The sequence below is a fragment of the Aotus nancymaae genome, unplaced genomic scaffold (genome assembly GCF_030222135.1).
Source record: "Aotus nancymaae isolate 86718 unplaced genomic scaffold, 86718_ANA_hifiasm-v0.15.2.pri h1tg000058l, whole genome shotgun sequence".
Lineage (NCBI taxonomy): Eukaryota > Metazoa > Chordata > Mammalia > Primates > Aotidae > Aotus > Aotus nancymaae.
The window spans coordinates 5,816,536-5,837,850 of NW_026988472.1; the positions used below are offsets into that span (position 1 = coordinate 5,816,536).

Below are 21,315 nucleotides of genomic sequence, written 5' to 3' on the forward strand. Positions count from 1 at the left end.
AAGAAAAGAAATGTGTGACATTAGACCTTGATTTCTTTCTCCAAGTTACTATTTATTTATTTATTTTTTCAGACAAAGTCTCTCTCTGTTGCCCAGGCTGGAGTGTACTGGCTCGATCTGAGCTCACTGCAACCTCTGCCTCCCGGGTTCAAGTGATTCTCCTGCCCCTGCCTCCAGAGTAGCTGGGATTACAGGCACCTGTGACTATGCCTGTCTAAATATATATATATATATATATATATTTTTTTTTTTTTTGTGGAGACGAGATTTCACCCTGTTGGCCAGGCTGGTCTTGAATTCCTGACCTCAAGTGATCCTCCCACCTCGGCCTCCTGAAGTGCTGGGATTACAAGTGTGAGCCACCATGCCTAGCCTTATTTATTTTTTTTTTTAGAGACAGGATTTAGCTCTGTCACCCAGACTGGAGTACAGTGGCAAGATATCTCACTGCTGCCTCAAACTCCTAGGTTCAAGGGATCCTCCTGCCTCAGCCTCCCAAGTAGCTGGGACTACAGGCACGTGCCACCACACCCAGCTAATTTTTAAATTTTCTGTGGAGGTAGGAACTCTCCATCTTGCCTAGGCTGGTCTTGAACTCCTGGGCTCAAGGAATCCTCCTGCCTCAGCCTCCCACATTGCTGGGATTAGACATGTGAACCACCACACCCAGCCCCTTGATTTCTTTATCTGCAAAATGAGCATTATGTTTTGTGATAATGTATCATAATACTTCCCTCTCAGGATTTTTGTGAGGATTAAATGAAATAATATATGTAAAGTACTTGCATATGAAGCCCTTAATAAATGTGTACCATTCCTGATGCTAAAAATAAAAATTATTGTGACAAAAAATTAAGAGTTGAAATGTGATGGACCCTGTCAGTGGATACTGTGGCTAGCTGCAGAAATGCTAAGAGATTCTCTAGAGCTTTTTTTCTCTCAATTTCTGTTTTCCAGTTCCTTCAGTGATCCTTAAAGAGTGGTCTGCCTATAAAGGGAAGTCACCTCAAACCCCTGAGCTGGTGTCTGCACTGACCTTTCGGGAATGGACTTGCCCAAACCTCAAGAAGCTCTGGCTAGGCAAAGCAGTCGAAGACAAGAATAGAAGGATGCGGGCCTTCCTGGCCTGTATGAAGTCAGACACACCCAGTATGCTAAATCCAGCTAACGTCCCCACCCATCTGCTGCTCATGTGCTGTGTTCTCCGGTAAGCTATCTGACAGGCAGGCAGCCAGTTCTTTTTCTTTTACTTTTTTGATATTTCCTTTAAGCACCTGCTTTTATGATATTTGGGGGGTAGGGAAATCGAACCAATTTTATGTTTGGCTTTTATGTTTATTTTATGTTTGGCATATACTCCAGAAACATCAAAAATGATTGTTCGGACAGTATTCTCAGTTTATGATCCTTGGTCCTATGAGTCCATACATGACTCCTCTTTTCTATTCAGTTTTAGTTTAGTTTTTGTCTTGTTCAGTCCTCATCTTTGATCTAATTTCCTTCTTTTATTCACCCATAGTCATCCACTCTTGGGTATTTGAAGTGTGTCCTTCCAAGCCATCTTCCATATATTTATTTAGACATACATGTATTCATGCACAGTCTATGGTATTTTTGTATGGGTAAAATTTTTTCCTTTTTTGGCACGAAAGGTGTTGTGCTGTGCATCTCATTGTTTCTTTTTTTTTTTCCTTTTTTTATTGAGACAGAGTTTCACTCTTGTTGCCTAGGCTGGAGTGCAGTGGTGCAATCTCAGCTCACTGCAAACTTTACCTCCCACGTTCAAGTGATTCTCCTACCTCAGCCTCCCAAGTAGCTGGGATTACAAGCACCAGCTACCACGCCCAGCAAATTTTTGTATTTTTAGTAGAGACGGGTTTCACTGTGTTGGCCCAGCTGATCTCGAATGCCTGACCTCAGGTTATCCGCCCACCTCGGCCTCCCAAATTACTGGGATTACAGGCATGAGCCACTGCACTCGGCCTGTTTCTTTTTTTCACTTAATATTATTTTTGAGGTCTGTCCATATTCATATATCAATCAGTCTTCTCCACTGTTGGGTTATGTTTTATCAAATACTAATATCACAGCATTTTATTTATTGAATGATAGATAATTGTTTTCAGTTCTTTGGTATTACAAATAGTGCTGCAGGGGATTTCTTCATAGATGTCTGTGTCTCTTTGCGTTCCTCAGTCAGTTTAAAGTATATACTGAGAAGCAGAATTTCTGGATCCTGTAAAATATGCATGTAGCCTTTCACTAAATATTGCCAAATTGCTCTAGATTATAGTTGTACCAATTTATATTCCTGTGAACAATACATAAGTATTTCTATTTCCTCATATTATTGCCAGTACTAATATCATAAAACTTCTTAATTTTTGCCAATCTAATGTTTTCAAGTAGTATCTTTAATTTTAATTTGCATTTGACTACAAGGAGGTTGATCTTCTATTTTTATGCTTATTAGCCATTTGAGTTTTCTCATTCTCTGAAGTGCTGCTTTATTTGTCTTGCAAATTTTTTATTAGGTTACTTGTCTTATTTTGCTGATTACAGAAGTTCTTTGTCAGACGTGTGTGTGTGTGTACACTCAGACACACATATAGCAAATACTTTTCTATATTTGAGTGTGCGTGCTTGTGTCTGTGCATGTATATCAAATATCTTTTCCAGTCAGTCACAATTTGTTTAAACTTCATGTGTGGTATTTTTTGTTTACCAGAAGTATTTAGTTTTTACTAGCCTTTAAAAAATTTAACTCTTGGCTGTGCGTGGTGGCTCACGCCTGTAATCCCAGCACTTTGGGAGGCCAAGGTGGGCAGATCACTTGAGGCCAGGAGTTCAAGACCAGCCTGGACAGCATGGTAAAACCCCATCTATACAAAATATATATATATACAAAATTAGCCAGGCATGGTGGCGGATGCTTGTAATCCCAGCTTCTCAGTAGGCTGAAGCAGGAGAATCACTTGAACCCAGGAGGCAGAGGTTGCAGTGATCTGAGATTGTCCCACTGCACTCCAGCCTGGGCAACAGTGCAACTGACTCTGTCTCAAAAAAACAAACAAAATTAGGCTGAGTGCGGTTGCTCACACCTGTTATCAGTTTGGGAGGCTGAGGCCAGGAGTTCAAGACCAGCCTGGCCAACATGGCAAAACCCTATCTCTACTAAAAATACAAAAATTAGCTGGACGTGGTGGTGCAAGCCTGTGTTCCTAGCTACTTGGGAGGCTGAGGACGGAGGATCACTTGAACCCCGAAGTGGAGGTTACAGTGAGCTGAGATTGTGTCACTGCACTCCAGCCTGAGTGATAGGACAAGACTCTGTCTCAATTAAAAAAAACCGGGGGGAAAGAAACCCTTTACTTTTATAGATTTAAAGGGTACAGGTGTCGTTTTGTTACATGGATATATTACGTAGTGGTATAGTCTGGGCTCTTCAGATAGCCATAACTCAAATAGCGTACATTGTACCCATTAAGTAATTTTTAATCCCTCACCCCCTCCCATCCTTCTGAGTCCCCAGTCTGTGTTACTCCACTGTCTATATCCGTGTGTACACATTATTTACCTCCCACTTATAAGTGAGAGCATGTTGTTGTACTTGACTGTTTGAGTTATTTTACTTAAGATAAATGGCCTCTTCCATCCCTGTTGCTGTAAAAGACATGATTTCATTCTTTTTTATGGCTGAATAGTACTCCAATATGTATGTGTATATGTGTGTGTGTATATGTGTGTATATATATATACACACACACACATATATATATAAAATCATACTTTATCCAGTCATTCATTGATTGATGAACATTTAGGTTGATTCCATACCTTTGCTATTGCAGATAGTATTGAAATAAATATATAGGTGCAGGCATTTTTGTTGTTGGATGCATAGTGTGCAAGTATTTTCTCTGATTCTGCAGGTTGTTTCTTTACTCTGTTATTTCTTTTGCTATTCAGGAGCTTTTTCCTTCATGCCTATTTGTCTAATTTTGCTCTTGTTGCATTTGCTTTCGAGGTTTTCTTTTTTTCTTTTTTTTTTGAGACAGAGTCTTGCTCTGTCACCCAGGCTGGAGTGCAGTGGCACGATCTCAGCTTACTGCAACCTCAGGCTCCCAGGTTCAAGCAGTTCTCCTGCCTCAGCCTCCCAAGTAGTTGGGATTATAGGTGCATGCCACGACACCTGGCTAATTTTTGTATTTTAGTAGAGATGGAGTTTACCATGTTGGCCAAGCTGATCTTGAACTCCTGACCTCAGGTGATCCACCCACCTTGGCCTCCCATAGTGCTGGGATTACAGGCATGAGCCACCGCACCCAGCTACTTTTGAGGTATTAATCGTGAATTCTTTACCTAGGCCAATGTACTCAAGAGTTTTTCCTAGGTTTTTTCGTCTAGGATTTTTATAGCTCAGGTCTTACGTTTCAGTCTTTAGTCCATCTTGAGTTGGGGTGTGTGTGTTTGTTTTTTGGTTTTGTTTTGTTTTTTGAGATGGGGTTTCACTCTTGTTGCCCAGGCTGGAGTACAATGGCGCGGTCTCAGCTCACTGCAGCCTCCACCTCCGGGATTCAAGCAATTCTCCTGCCTCAGTCTCCTGAGTAGCTGGGATTACAGACATGTGCCACCACGCCCAGCTAATTTTGTATTTTTAGTAGAGATAGGGTTTCTCCATGTTGGTCAGGCTGGTCTCGAACTCCCAACCTCAGGTGATCCGCCCATCTCCACCTCTCAAAGTGTTGGGATTACAGGCTTGAGCCACTGCACCCGGCCTGTTTTTTGTTTTTCTGAGATGGAGTCTTGCTCTGTCACCAGGCTAGAGTGCAGTGTCACGATCTCGGCTCACTGCAGCCTCTGCCTCTGAGTTCAAGCGATTCTTCTGCCTCAGCCTCCCAAGTAGCTAGGATTACAAGTGTATACTACCAAGCCCCACTAAGTTTTGTATTTTTAGTTGAGACAGGGTTTCATCACGTTGGCCAGGCTACTCTCCAACTCCTGACCTCAGGTGATCCACCTGCCTCAACTTCCCATAGTACTAGGATTACAGGCATAAGCCACCATACCCAGCCCATCTTGAATTGATTTTTGTATGTGGCGAGAAATAGGGGTCCAGTTTCATTCTTCTGCATGTAGCTAAGCAGCTATCCCAGTACCATTAAATAGTATTGTTTTCCCAGTGTATGTTTTGTCAACTTTATCAAAGATCAGTTGGCTCTAGGTATGTGGTATTTCTGGGTTCTGTATTCTGTTCCGTTGATGTATGGTGTCTGTTTTTTACCAGTACCATGCTGTCTTAGTTACTACAGCCTTATAGTATAGTTTGAAGTCAGGTAATGTGATGCCTCCGGTTCTTTTTGCTTAGTATTGCTTTGGCTATTTGAGCTCTTTTTTGGCTCCATATGAATTTTAGGATTTTTTTTTATTCTGTGAAAAATGATGTTGGTATTGAGATAAGAATTACACTTAATCTGTAGATTGCTTTGAACGGTATGTGATTCCAGTTTCCTAGTTGAGTTGATTTTTGTGGTGTTTTTTTTTTTTTTTTAGATGGAATCTTGCTCTGTCACGCAGGCTGGAGTGCAATAGTGGGCCATCACACCCGGCTAATTTTTGTATTTTTAGTAGAGAAGGGGTTTCGCCTTGCTTGCCAGACTGGTCTCAAACTCCTGACCTCAAGTGATCTGCCCGCCTCAGCCTCCCAAAGTGCTGGGACTACAGGCGTGAGCCACCATGCCCAGCCATGCCCAGCTAATTTTTTTTTTTTGAGACGGAGTCTCACTTCGTCACCCATGCTGGAGTGCAGTGGTGCTATCTTGGCTCACTGCAACCTCTCCTTCCCGGGTTCAAGCAGTTCTCTGCCTCAGCTTGCAAGTACCTGGGATTACAGGCACCTGCCACCATACCCGGCTAATTTTTGTATTTTTAGTAGAGACGAAGGTTCACCATCTTGACCAGGCTGGCCCTGAACTCATGACCTCGTGATCCACCCACCTCAGCCTCCCAAAGTGCTGGGATTACAGGAATGGGCCACCATGCCCAGCCACCCAGCTAATTTTTTAAAGTTTTTTTTTTTTAGAGACAGGCTCTCACTATGTTGCCCAGACTGGTCATGAACTCCTGAGTTCAACCAGTCCTCCCATCGTGGCCACCCAAAGTGCTAGGATTACAGACAGGAGCCACCATGGCCAGCCAGAAAGTGGGCAAATTTTTGCCAACCTTTTAGTATTATAATTTTATATACATAGAAAAATTAGAATAATAGTACAATGAACACTCATATAATCACCACCTAGATTCTATAATTAATATTTAGCATATTTGATTTACTTCCTATAACTATCGATTTGTTCATCTCTGGGCATCCATTTTTCCATCCTTTTTACTGCATTTCTGAATAAATTGCAGATATCAGTATACTTCTTCCTTTACTGAGAAGTATTTATTTTGGTTCTGTCCAGCCCATGATTTTGTATCTTTATGGTATATGCTTTTGTGTCTTATTTAATAAATTCTCCCCTACCCCTAAATCATAAAGATATTTTTCTAGATTTTCTTTTTTTTTTTTTTTTTTTTTTGAGATGGAGTTTCGCTCTTGTTACCCAGGCTGGAGTGCAATGGCACGATCTCGGCTCACCACGACCTCTGCCTCCTGGGTTCAGGCAATTCTCCTGCCTCAGCCTCCTGAGTAGCTGGGATTACAGGCACGCACCACTGTGCCCAGCTAATTTTTTGTATTTTTAGTAGAGATGGAGTTTCACCATGTTGACCAGGATGGTCTTGATCTCTTGACCTCGTGATCCACCCGCCTCGGCCTCCCAAAGTGCTGGGATTACAGGCGTGAGCCACGACACTTTCTTATACTTTAATAATGTCGTCCATGTCAGGTCCTTGATACAGTAGATATTTATTTTGTACATGCTTTGAGAAAGGATCTAACTTTACTCTACATAATATGACAGTTCCCTAGCTTGATGTATTGAATGATCCTTCCTTTCCCCTACTTCTCTTATGTACCAAGTTTTTTGTTTTTTGCTTTTTTTTTTTTTTGGAGATGGAGTCTCGCTCTGTCACCCAGGCTGGAGTGCAGTGGCGTAATCTCGGCTCGCTGCAACCTCCAACTCCCGGGTTCAAGCAATTCTCCTGCCTCAGCCTCCCGTAGCTGGGATTACAGGTGAGCACCACCATACCCAGATAATTTTTGTAGAGACAGGGTTTCACCATGTTGTCCAGGCTGGTCTCGAACTCCTGACCTCAAGTGATCTGCCCACCTCGGCCTCCCAAAATGCTGGGATTACAGGCATGAGCCACCTCGCCTGGCCATTATGTACCAAGTTTTTATATCTGTATAAGTTCATTCATGGATTCTATTTTGTTCCATTGCCCATTTGAGTCCTTATCAATATTACATTGTTTCAGTTATTAAGGGTTTGCAATATGCCTTAATATCAGGTAGCACAAATCTCCACTCTTTGCTTTTCTTTTTCGAGAATTATACTAGCTATCCTTGGACCTTAAGAGCTCTTATTCTTCCATGTATAGTTTGTTATCAGTCTAGTTTCCACGAAAATCTTGTTGAGGTTTTTTTGTCATTGAATTCAATTTATAGGTTAATTTGGGGAGCATTGACATCTTTATAATATTAAGTCCTCCATCCAAAGATAATAGTTTACCTCTCCCGTTTATCCAGGTTTCTTCCTTTATGTCTTAGTAGAGGTAATTTTTTTCCATTCAGATCTCCTACATTCTAAATTAATTCCTCAGTACTTCATATATATCATCAGGATTATGTGTGATATTTTAGTTTCTGTTATACTTTCTCATTGTTGATTTGCTGATGTAGAGGAAATAAACTTTTGTGCAAAGGCGAGATCATGCCCTACAAGTTACCAGAGAACTATAGAGCACTTAGCTTTCAAAGTGAGTAGACTTTACTTTGAATGCTGGTTCTGCCATTTTTCATCTTGGATGTCACTTTAGCCTTTCTGAGCATGTCTTTCCTCACTATAAATGGGTATAATTTTTACTTCTCAGAGCTGTTTGAGCATTGAGATAATGCGTGCAGGGACCCTATCACATACTAGATGCCCAATATATGCTAATTTCCTAACCGCCTTAATAATAAGATTAGTGACTTACAAAGTTTTCCCAGTAAGAATAATGAGGCCGAGCATAGTGGATCACACCTGTAATCCCAGGACTTTGGGAGGCCGAAGCAGGTAGATGATTTGAGGTCAGGAGTTCAAGACCAGCCTGGCCAACATGGTGAAACCCCGTCTCTACTAAAAATACAAAAATAAGCTGGGCAGTAGTGGCACATGCCTGTAATCCCAGCTACTTGGGAGGCTGAGGCAGGAGAATCACTTGAACCCAGGAGATGGAGGTTGCAGTGAGCCAAGATTGTGTTACTGCACTCCAGCCTGGGTGACAGAGTCACACGCTGTCTCAGAAAAAAACTTAAAAAAAAAAAAAAAGAGGCCGGGCGTGGTGGCTCACAGCTGTAATCCAAGCACTTCGGAGGCCAAGGCGGGCGGATCACCTGAGGTTGGGAGTTCAAGAGCAGCCTGACCAACATGATGAAACCCCGTCTTTTTTTTTTAAAAAAAAGAATAGTGAATAGTGATAAAGATTTATTCTTCTACTTCCTAACATATTCCTGGGCCACAGTCCTACATTGTCCCATATTAACTCTGGAATTGTACATTTCATTTATCTTCTTTCTAAAATATATAGTAGGCCAGCACATTGGCTCACGCCTATAATCTCAGCACTTTGTGAGGCAGAGGTGGGTAGATCACCTGAGGTCAGGAATTCGAGACCAGCCTTGGCTAACATGGTAACACCCCATCTCTACTAAAAACACAAAAATTAGCCAGGCATGATGATACGCACCTCTAGTCCCAGCTACTTGGGAGACTGAGGTACAAGAATCACTTGAACCTGGGAGGCGGAGGTTGCAATGAGCCAAGATCGCACCACTGTACTTCAGACTGGGTGACAGAGCAAGACTCTGTCTCAAAAAAAAAAAAATAAATAAAATATATATATATATATATATATATATATATATATATATATATATATATAGTAATTGCTCATTTTCCCATTTATTTGGCTCTCTACATTATATGGAATAGATCCAGGAACATAAAAGCAACTTTTTATAGCTTATGAACAGCTCTAATAGCCATTATAAAGATTGTGTTCTGGCTGGGCTTGGTGGCTTATGCCTGTAATCCCAGCACTTTGAGAGGCCAAGGCAGGTGGATCACTTGAGCCTCAGGAGTTTCAGACCAGCCTGGGCAACGTGGCAAAACCCTACCTCTCCAAAAAATTTTTAAAAGCTTAGCTGGACGTGGTGGTGTGCACCTGTAGTCTCTGCTACTCAGCAGGCTGAAGTGAGAGGATCACTTAAACCCACATGGAAGAGGGCTGCAGTGAGCTGAGATGGTAGCACTGCACTTCATCCTGGGCAACAGTGAGACATTGTTTAAAAAAAAAAAAAAAGACTGTGTTCTAATAGATTCTGTATACTTCCACTGAAGAAAGTGCCTTAGCCTTGTGTTTAACCTACTTATTATTATTTTTTCTTTAGCCTGCCATCTTGCCCAGCTAGTTTATATATATGTATGTATATATTTTTTTGAGATGGAGTCTCACTCTGTCACCAGGCTGGAGTGCAGTGGCATGATCTTGGCTCACTGCAGCCTCCACCTCCCAGGTTCAAGCAATTCTCCTGCCTCAGCCTCCTAAGTAACTGGGACTACGGGCACGCACCACCGTGCCCAGCTAGTTTTTGTATTTTTAGTAGAGACGGGGTTTCACCATGTTGGCCAGGCTGGTCTCAATCTCTTGACCTCTTGATACACCCGCCTCCGCCTCCCAACGTGCTGGGATTACAGGCATGAGCCACTGTGCCTGGCCTAGTTTTTGTATTTTTAATAGAGACAGGGTTTCACCATGTTGGCCAGGCTGGTCTCAAACTTCTGACCTCAGTTGATCCACTTGCCTCGGGCACCCAAAGTGCTGGGATTGCAGGCATGAACCACCTACCCAGCCCAACCTACTTATTCTTGATTTAGACACATTTCTTACAGTTTGATTATCTGATTTTCCAGTGTACAACAGGTCAGAGCAGCACATTATAAGGGAAGTGAGAAAGGGAGTAGGATCTACTCTTAGCTCCAGCCCCAGTGACAGCAGTAGGTAGCCTACTGCCTAAAGGTAGAGGAAAAGATAGAAAGATTCTTTTTTTTTAAAGACTCAAAAAGAAGAGGCAATATCTGGACTCATTTAGTATTGAGTGAAATTGCCCTGTAAAATTAAAAACCCAATAGTTAGAAGGAATGAATGAGACCTAGTATTTGATAGCACAACAGGAGGACTGTAGTAAAGTTAATTGTACATTTTAAAAGAACTAAAAGAGTGTAATTGGGTTGTTTGTAACACAAAGGATAAATGTTTGAGGGGATGGATACCCCATTGTCCATGATATGATTATTACACATTGCATTCCTATACTAAAATATCTCATACCCCATAAATATAAATACCTACTATGTACCTACCACAACTAAAAAGAAATTTAAAAATTGGGAAACTAAAGAAAATTAATAACCCAATGTTTATAAAACCCTTAAGAAGAGGTAGGGATGAGTACATATATGTAACTGGCAGTGTGCTAAATCAGCCCTTTGTGTACAATGCTTCAGATCTTCATAATAGTGCTGAAAAATAGGTGTTATTTATCTCAGACTCAAAGAGCAGTGATTTACAAAGATTACATAGCTAGTAAGGAGTAGGGAGAAGGTCACTAAGTCTAACTTCCAATTCCTATGTTTTTCCTTTTTTCTTTAAATTTTCTTCTCCTTTTTCTTTTTTGTTTTTCAAGTTTTAAAGGCAGATTTTGACAACATCCTTCTTTCTTTTTTTGCTTGTTTGTTTGTTTTTTGAGACAGAGTTTCTCTCTGTTGCCCAGGCTGGAGTGCAGTGGAACAATCTCAGCTCACTGCAACCTCCGCCTCCCAGATTCAAGCAATTCTCCTGCCTCAACCTCCTGAGTAGCTGGGATTACAGGTGCCCGCCACCACGCCCAACTAATTTTCTTGTTTTTTGAGACAGAGTCTCACTCTGTCACCAGGCTGGAGTACAGTGGCGCGATCTCAGCTCACTGCAACCTCCACCTTCTGGGTTCAAGCAGTTCTCCTGCCTCAGCCTCCCGAATAGCTGAGACTATAGGCGGGTACCACCACGCTCAGCTGATTTTTGTATTTTTAGTAGAGCCGAGGTTTCACCAGTTGGCCATGATGGTCTCCATCTCTTAACCTCATGATCCGCCACCCCTCGGCCTCCCAAAGTGCTGGGATTACAGGTGTGAGCCACGGTGCCCAACTGCTAATTTTTGTATTTTTAGTAGAGAAGGGGTTTCACCATGTTAGCCAGGCTGGTCTTGAACTCCTGACCTCACATGATCCACCTACCTCGGCCTCCCAGAGTGTTGGGATTACAGGCGGGAGCATGCACCTGGCCTCCTATATTTTTAAGAAGACAGAATTGTAGGGGAAAAAAATGTAGTTTTAATGATTAGCATAAAATCTGGTTGGAAATTTAAATTTTAAATGAAGATTAACTTATCCTTAATACTGCATTGTCCAGCAATATCAAGTAAACACTGGGTAGGAACACTGAACTATAGCCTGAGTGCTAGGAGCCTACGCTCAATTATGCAAACTATAGGTAAAAAATTCCTAGATGGCCTAGAGAAAAGGAGTTTTCTAGGAAAGGTTGATACAGTTTGAGGAAGGCAGAACCTTTTGCGCATACGATAGTCATCACTTAGGAGGAAGGGATACTAAAGAACTCTGTCAGGCTTCTGGAGGGGAGGTGCAGCCCTGCTGAATGGGAAAGGCATGCATCAAGGCTTTATCATTTCTAGCAAAAATTCATTCAAATATCGACAGTTTCCCAGAGATGGAACATGAAATTGGACAAGGTTTCTCCTCTTTGTTTATGGGTAAAGTTGAGGAATCTCTCTTGAGAAACAAGTCTGTTAAGAAGCAATGGATTCACTCTCCGCTATAACAGGGTATTTGGATTAACCATGTGCCATCTGTTATATAAAGAATAAAGATACTTAAGAACTAGAGTTTATTCATTTGACAGAATAATTCTAAAGTCCATCAGGAAAGGGAAATGAATAAGAATAGCTTAGAAAATGTTAAAAAAAATAAGATATATCTTGGTCCTGCAGTAGGACTGTTATTGGGAAAAAAAAAAAGAGGTGTCTTGGCCCTATTACGTGCCAAAATGTATTATAAACTCATACCAAAATAATGTAATACTGTCACAAAAATTGACAGTTCGTTGTTTTAGAGCAGATAATACTGCATAAGACCCTAAACACATTAGAACTTAAAATATGCTAAAGGAAGCATCACAAATCAATGAGGAAGAGATGAGAATTGGATTTGTATTTGGGGAGAAAATATCCACTTAGAGCCATACCTCACATAAATTTCAGATGAATTAATTATAAAGATACATGTAAAAAAAGATAAAAGGCAGAATAAAAACTAAGCAGTGATTTACTGACCTTGAGACAGGAAAGGGATTTTTTCTTTATTCTATTTCTTCTAGGAAAGGAATTTTTTAAATGAGAATATACAAGCCTTAAGCCCAGGGTATTGTCAGAGACAATAACAATCTTGGTGACAGGAAAGGCAGATAATTCAGTTGCCTGAGATACAGGCAAACTGAAAACTACAAAACACTGTTAAAAGAAATTATAAAAGATTTAAGTAAACAGAAAGATACCCCATGTTCATAGATAAGATAAAATCCTTCTTGTGGATTTCTAACTAGAAATAAAGAAGATAAAATATTGTTAAGATGACAGTACTCCCCAAATTGATCTACATATGCAGTGGAATCCAAATTTCCAGCCTTCTTCTTTGCAGAAATTAACAAACTAATGCTAAAATTAATATGTAAATGCAAGGGACCCTGCTGTGGTTGAATGTCCCCTCCAAAATTCATATTGAAACTTAATCCACAGTGTGGCAGTATTGAGTGGTAGGGCCTTTAAGATGTGATTTGATCATGAGGGCTCTGCTCTCACAAATTGGCTAATCCTTTCATGGGTTAATGGGTTAATGGATGAATGGGTTCTCATGGGAGGGGAACTGGTAGCTTTCTAAGAACAGGAAGAGAGACCTGATATAGCACATAAATGTGATCAGCCCTCTTACCATATGACCAGCAAGAAAGTTCTCACTAAATGCAAGCCTCCAACTTACTCCATAACTGTAAGAAATAAATTCCTTTTCTTTATAAATTACCCAGTTTCAGGCATTCTGCCATAAGCAACAGAAAATGGGCTTAAGAGGTGGGGTACAGTGACTCATGCCTGTAATCCCAGCACTTTGAGAGGCCAAGGTGGGAGGATCACTTGAGCCTAGGAGTTCGAGACCAGCTTGGGCAACATAGACCCCATCTCTACAAAAAACAACAACAAAAAAGCCAGGCGTAGTGGCATGAACCTATAGTCTCAGCTACTTGGGAAGCCGAGGTGGGAGGATGACTTTAGCCTAAGAGGTGGAGGCTGCAGTGACCCATGATCACGCCACTGCACTCCAGCCTGGGTGACAGAGTGAGACCCTATCTCTAAAAAAAAATACAAAACTAAAAGAAAACAAAGAGAACTGGTACAGAGAAGTGCAGCTGTTTCTGATAACAAATACCTGAAAATGTGGAAGCAGCTTTGGAACTGGGTAATAAGCAGAAGCTGGAAGAATTTGGAGGAGCAGGCTACATACAAAACACCAACATTCTAGTGAAGGCTTAGAACACAAGAAGACTTAGGGAGCGTTTATAATTCTTTAGAGATTGGTTAAATGGTTACAACCAGAATGCTGATAGAAATATGGACAGTAAAGGCCATTCTGATAAGGTTTCAGATGGAACTGAGGAGTGAGGTATTGGAAATGGAAGTAAAGGCCATCCTTGTTATAAATTGGCCAAGACCTTGGCTTAATGGTGTCCATGCCCAAGGGCTTTGTTGTAGGCCAGACTTGAGAATGATGAATTCAGGTACCTGGCTGAAGAAATTTCTAAGCAGCAAAATGCTCAGGCTGCTGCGTGGTTACTTCTAACTTTACAGTGAACTGCTAGAGAAAAGGGAAACAGCAGAAACATTTGGAAAATTCACAGCCTCGCCATGTGGTAGAGAATGAAAAAGAGTTTGCAGGAGTGGATCCAAGGGTGCAGGGAAGCCACCACTTTATGCCTAAAAGGGAGCCAGGTGCTAATAGTCAAGACAGTGAGGAAAAGGCTCTAACATCACTTCAGAGATCTTTGAGGCAGCCCCTCCCTTCAGAGGCCCAGAGCCCTAGGAGAACAGAATTGTTTGGGAGTCAGGAGGCCTGGGACAGACCTGCCCTGTGCCACCTCGGGAAAGCTACTTCCCACATCTCAGCCCCTCCAGCTGGAGCAGCCATGTCTCAAGTGGGCCCAGGTGTGGCTCATGCCTCAGTTGAGGAAGGTAGCAGCTCAGGGACGTACAAGTTGTAAAACCTTGGTGGCATTCACATGGTAATAATTCTGCAGGCTCACAAAAACTAAGAGCTGTGGCGGCTTAGCAACCTCTGCCCATTGAATGGATCTCATTGAAAGCCTGGGAGCCCAGGTAGAGACTTCTTGTCAAGCCAAAGCCACCACAGAGATCCCCTACTGTAGCAGTGCCCAGTGGGAACATAAGGTTGGAGCTGCCACAGAGTCTTCAACCAAGGCAATGCGTAGTGGAGCCATGGGAACGGGACTGCCACTGGGTCCCCAGAACTGTGGGGTCACTAGCAGCATGCATTGCCCACCTGGGAAAGCTTCAGGCACTGGACTCCAATGAGTTTGAGCAACCATATGGCCTGTACTCTGCACCCATGCAGGCAGGGCTGCCTAAGGCCTTGTGGGTTGGGCCCCCACCACAGTGTGTCCAGGAGGCCCACATGGGGTCAAAAAAGATTATTCTACAACTCTAAGATCTTTTATTTATTTGTGTGTGTGTGTGTGTGCATGTGTGTGTGTGTGTGTGTGTGTAAGACAGAGTCTCTAACACACAGATTGGAGTGCAGTGGTGTGATCACAGATCACTGGAGCCTTGAACTCCTGGGCTCAAGCGATCCTCCCACCTCAGCCTCCCGAGTAGCTGGGACCACAGGCACTTACCACCATGGCCAACTAATTTTTAAATCTTTTATAGTGATAAAGTCTTACTGCTTTGCCTAGGCTGGTCTCAAAACTCCTGGACTCAATCGATCCTCCTGCCTCAGCATTCTAAAATGCTGGGATTACAGGCCAATTCTGAGATCTTGGAAGTAGATAACTTGTTTAGATTTCACAGGCTCACAGATTAGACTTTGTACTTTTGAGATAAATTCATTTTCTTTATGTATAACACAGTGTCAGGTATTCTGTTATAAGCAACAGAAAATGGGCTAATAATATAAACTCAGCATAGCCAAAATAATGTTGAAAAAAGGACAGACACTGTCCAGTTTCAAAAATAACTATATAAGTAGAGTAATCAAAAACAGTGGTATACTGGAATTCCATATTACATTTGAGTGTCCAGAAATAAATTCTGCTATTTGTGGTCAATTGATTTTTGACAAGGCTGCCAAGATAATTCAGTGGGGGAAAGATAGGCTTTACAACAGGTGGTTCTGGGACAACTGGATATTAACATGCAAAAGAAGACTTAGACCTCTACTTCACACTATACACACAAATTAACTCAAAATATATCATGGACTTAAATGTCACAGCAAAAACTATAAAATTCTAAGAAGACAAGAGGTATAATTCTTCATGACCTCAGATTAGGTAGTGGTTTCTTTGATATGATGCCAGAAGCATAATTAACAAAAGGAAAAATAGGTAGGTTAGACTGGATCAAAATTTAAAATTTGTGTGCTAGAAACAAGACTACAGATAAAGTAAAAATGCAACCCGCAGAATGAGAGAAAATATTTGCAAACCATGTATCTGATAAGGGCCCAGTATCCATCATATATAAAGAAATTCTTACAACTCAAACAATTGGCTGGGCACACTGGCTCATGTCTATAATCCCAGCACCCTGCTTCATGTCTGTAATCCCAACAACTTAGGTCACTGAAGTGTGAAAAATCACTTGAATCCAAGAGTTTGAGGGCAATCTGGGCAACATAGCAAGACCCCACCTCTACAAAAACTCTTTGAAAAGCACCTGGGCGTGGCTTTGCCCCTGTGGTCCCAACTACTCCAGAGGCTGTGGTGGGAGTATTGCTTACGCCCGGGAGGTGTAGAGGCTGTTGTGAGCCATGATTGTGCCACTGCACTCCAGCCTAGACAACAGAGCAACACCCTGTCTCCAAAAAAAAAAAAAAAAAAAGAATTCCTACAAGTAAACCAATAAATGATTAATAAATCTTTTTTTTTTTTTGAGACAGAGTCTTGGTCTGTCGCCCAGGCTGGATTGCAGTGGTGCAATCTCAGCTCACTGCAACCTCCGTCTCCCAGATTCAAGCGATTCTCTTGCTTCAGCCTCCCAAGCAGCTGAGACTACAGGCGCCTGCCACCACACCCGGCTGATTTTTTTTATGTATCTTTAGTAGAGACGGGGTTTCACCATGTTGGTCAGGCTGGTCTCGAACTTCTGTCCTTGTGATCCGCCCGCTTCAGCCACACAAAGTGCTGGGATTACAGGCGTGAGCCACTACCTGGCCAAATAAATCAGATTTTTAAATTAGTAAAAGATTTGAATAGACATTTCTCCAAAGAACATATGCAAATATCCAGTAAGCACATGAAAAGATGATTATCAGGGAAATGCAAATGATAGGGACAATAAGAAACCAGTTAACACCCATTAATCAAAAAGACAAGGGAGCAGGGATGGGAGATTTAAAAAGGAGACATACAGTAAGTGTTGAAAAGGATGTGGAGAAGTTGGAACCCTCGTACATTGCTGATGGGAACATAAAATGAAGACACACGTCCACAGAAAAACATGTTCACAAATGTTCGTGTAGAATTATTCACAATATGCCAGGCGCGGCAGCTTACTTTGTAATCCCAGCACTTTGGGAGGCCAAGGCAGGCAGATCATCTGAGGTCAGTTCAAGACCAGCGTGGCCAACATGGTGAAACTCTGTCTGTACTAAAAATACAGAATTAGCCAGGCATGGTGGCGCATGCCTGTAATCCCAGCTACTTGGGAGGCTGAGGCAGGAGAATCGCTTGAACCCGGGAGGCGGAGGTTGCAGTGAGCCGAGATCACATCACTGCGCTCCAGCCTAGGCAACAAGAGCAAAGCTCCATCTCAAAAAACAAAAAGTAATATATATATAAAAAGATTGAGTCCCTTTCTCAAAAAAGAAGATATAAAAAGCAGATCAGTAACTATGACTGTATCTATATGCCAAAATACATGAAATTAAAAAGACTAAGTGGGGAAATATTTGCAACAGTTAGGACACTGTGTTTTTATTCACAATATATAAAGGCTTAGATACCAGAATAGGTATCTAAGATAGCACAGATGGGTAAATGACAGTCTCTTCAGACTCACTTGCTTAGAAGAAACAGAAGCTTTTCTAGCTCTCTCGCTTTTCCTCTCTTTTTATTCTTTTTATTTTTTGGGAGAGATGGGGTCTTGCTACTCCTGGCCTCCACCTCACTAAGTATTGAGATTATAGGCATGAACCACCATGCCCAGCCCACTCTAGCTATCTTACTGTAAAGGTATAACAGGTAGTCTCCTAGTCATCCAAGGACAAGAAAAGTAGCATACGCAGGGAATGATCCTGGAAAGGCAGGAACAGAGACTTCCCACTGTCTCATGGGCCTGCATAAGTAGCTGTTCTTTCTGCATGTGTTTTATAAGTTCACTGCATCACTTAGCTCAAATTCTCAAGATTCTGATTGGCAAGCCATGAGTTGATTTGACTTGGATCAGGTGTCCACTCCTTGTCCAAATAGCTGTCAGTGGGCTGGGCGCGGTGGCTCACGTCTGTAATCCCAGCACTTTGGGAGACCGAGGTGGGCAGATCATCAGCTCAAGAAATCGAGACCTATAACTCAATCAAGACAGTTGCAGGTGGGCAAAAGATAAATTAAAAAAAAAAAGAAATCGAGACCATCCTGGTCAACATGGTGAAACCCTGTCTCTAATTAAAAATACAAAGATTAGCCAGGCGTAGTGGCGCACACCTGTAATCTCAGCTACTTGGGAGGCTGAGGTAGGAGAATCGCTTGAACCCAGGAGGTGGAGGTTGCGGTGAGCCGAGAACATGCCACTGCACTGTAGCCTGGGCGACAGAGTGAGACACCGTCTAAAAAAAAATAGCCAGGTGTGGTGACATGAGCCTGTAGTCCCAGCTGCTCAGACGTCTGAAGTGGGAGGATCACCTGGGCCTGGGAGATTGAGACTGCAGTGAGCAGTGATTGCACCACTGCCCTCCAGCCTGTCTCCAAAAAAAAAAAAAAGATGTGGAGTGAATGGGGAACTACCAAGTATTAAAGCACATTTAAAATTTAAGTCAGTATGCTGCTGGCGTGAGAAATAGACATAGAATAAATAGGATAGAAACAGATTTTTGTATGTATGAGAATGTAATATATGACAAAATTACAAATTCCTTCACCAAATTGTACAGGAAGGATTATACCATAATTAGTTCCGTTACAAATGGTAACTAAGAGCACCTGCTGTACCAGGCACTGTGCTGAGTGCTGTTTTGTGGCTTTTTTTGTTTTGTTTTTGAGATAAGTTCTTGCTCTGTCGCCCAGGCTGGAGTGCAGTGGTGTAATCTGCTCACTGTAGCCTCGACCTCCTGGGCTCAAGCAATTCTCTCTCCCGTCTCAGCCTTCTGAGTAGCTGGGAACACAGGCATGAGCCACGACTAATTTTTAATAATTTTTTGTAGAGATGACGGTCTCCCTACATTGCCCAGGCTAGTCTTAGTGCTTTTATGTGCTTTTTCTCCTTTGCTTATTATAGCCTTTTGAGATGTAGGTGGTACCATCCTCATTCTAGAGATTAGCAAACTAAATCTCCTAGAGGTCCAGGGATTTAGTTGTCCAGAGTCACATAGAAAAGGAGTAGTGGAACCTAGATTAGAACCAAGGATGTTAGTCTCCAAGTTTGTATTCTTTGCCCAGTACATACTTTGTTTGTTTGTTTTTGAGACGGACTTTCACTTTTGCCACCCAGGCTGGAGTACAATGGTGTGATCTTGGCTCACTGCAACCTCCGCCTCCCAGGTTCGAATGATTCTTCTGCCTCAGCCTTCTGAGTGGCTGAGATTACAGGCACCCGCCACCACAGACAGCTAATTTTTTGTATTTTTAGTAGAGACAGGGTTTCACCATGTTAGCCAGACTGGTCTCAAACTCCTGACCTCAGGTGATCCACACACCTTGGCCTCCCAAAGTGCTGGGATTACAGGCGTGAGCCACTGCACCTAGCCTGCCACTACATACTTCGTAGCTTAAGTTCTTAGCAAGGTATATCAGAGGCATTTAGTAAATATAATTCTTAGGTATAAATTAGAGTTTGCTGCATATATTAAAGCTTGTATATAATACTTATAGTAATAATAAACAGCAATATAAAGCTGCCATATTATCATTAAGCAATAATGAATAACAGCAATAATAAAGCTGTCAAATTATCATTAAGATTGAGGAAATTCCTTGGGAATAAGTAAAACTTTTTTCCAGAAAATCCCCAGTGCAATCATGTAATTCCAAAAATCACACATGATGAAGCATCAATAAATATTGGTTGATTTAATAATTATTATTTCCTGCTATCCCATTTCTGAGCCTCTCACTGCTCTGACTCATTAAACCCTTTATTCTGTCTCATAATTCATTCAAGACTGGTTGAATAGCAGTGCTGGCCCAAAGATGGAGCCAGCATTTCCTTATAAATATCCTGACATTGACGCATTTTTTTCAGCAAACATCTATTAAGCATCCACTCTCCATGTACTCTATTAAGGTTAGAGAGACATTTAAAATTGCAAATTAACATTAAAGTATAAACCAAACCAAACAAAAAGCTCCAGTCCCCAGGAAATTAAATGTTCTCTCCTCTGTGGAGCCTTCTGTAGATTCTCTGAGGTAAATTTAGTCACTGACTCAGAGCACCCAGAACAATCTGTTCAGCTTCTAAAATCACACCCCTTGCGTTGTATTGATCTTTTTTTTTTCCCACACTTGACTCCTTTAGGTCAGTTTTTCTCGCAGAGTGGTCAGGATATGACTGGTACAATTCTGCTTTGAAGGATTTTTTTTTTTTTTTTTTTTTTTTTTTTTGAGACGGAGTTTCGCTCTTGTTACCCGGGCTGGAGTGCAGTGGCACGATCTCAGCTCACCGCAACCTCCGTCTCCTGGGTTCAAGCAATTCTCCTGCCTCAGCCTCCCGAATAGCTGGGACTACAGGCGAGCGCCACCATGCCCAGCTAATTTTTGTATTTTTAGTAGAGACGGGGTTTCACCATCTTGGCCAGAATAGTCTCGATCTCTTGACCTCGTGATCCACCCGCCTCAGCCTCCCAAAGTGCTGGGATTATAGGCATGAGCCACCGCGCCCGGCCGAAGGATTTTTGTTGAATTTTGTCTTGTTTTGTTTTTGGCTTGGCATGACCTGATTAATGCATCCAGTCTTTCTTCCAATAAATATTTATCAATACCTATTGTATGCCATGTACTCGGCTAGATAGTTAATAATAAATAAGGGATAATAAACAGACAAGCAAAGGCAAACAGGCAAGGTCCTAGACCTCATGGGTGCTCACATGGGCACTTGAATGTTTTCGCCGGGCACGGTGGCTCACGCCTGTAATCCCAGCACTTTGGGAGGCCGAGGCGGGTGGATCACGAGGTCAAGAGATCGAGACCATCCTGGTCAACATGGTGAAACCCTGTCTATACTAAAAATACAAAAAATTAGCTGGGCGTGGTGGCGCGTGCCTGTAATCCCAGCTACTCAGGAGGCTCAGGCAGGAGAATTGCCTGAACCCAGGAGGCGGAGGTTGCGGTGAGCCGAGATCACACCATTGCACTCCAGCCTGGGTAACAAGAGCGAAACTCCGTCTGAAAAAAAAAAGAAAAGAAAAGAAAAGAATGTTTTCTTTTTTTTTTTTAATTTGTTAATTTTCTCTTTTAAGAATGTGTTTTCTTTGTATTAAATCAGTCAAGTATTTAAACCTTATTTATTATACTATTCAAATCTTCTGTGAATTTAAATGAATTTTAGGTATATTTTTA

General features: G+C 41.9%; 1 protein-coding gene across 3 annotated transcripts in view; it reads left to right on the forward strand.

Moving 5' to 3' along the window:
* FAM120C (family with sequence similarity 120 member C) overlaps window positions 1-21,315 on the forward strand; it is a 100,493-nt gene that overhangs the window by 54,252 nt on the left and 24,926 nt on the right. For all 3 annotated transcript variants that reach the window (XM_064364324.1, XM_064364325.1, XM_064364326.1), the window contains one exon: window positions 958-1,207. In XM_064364324.1, the coding sequence (XP_064220394.1) occupies window positions 958-1,207 (250 nt within the window). The remainder of the gene's footprint in view (window positions 1-957; window positions 1,208-21,315) is intronic.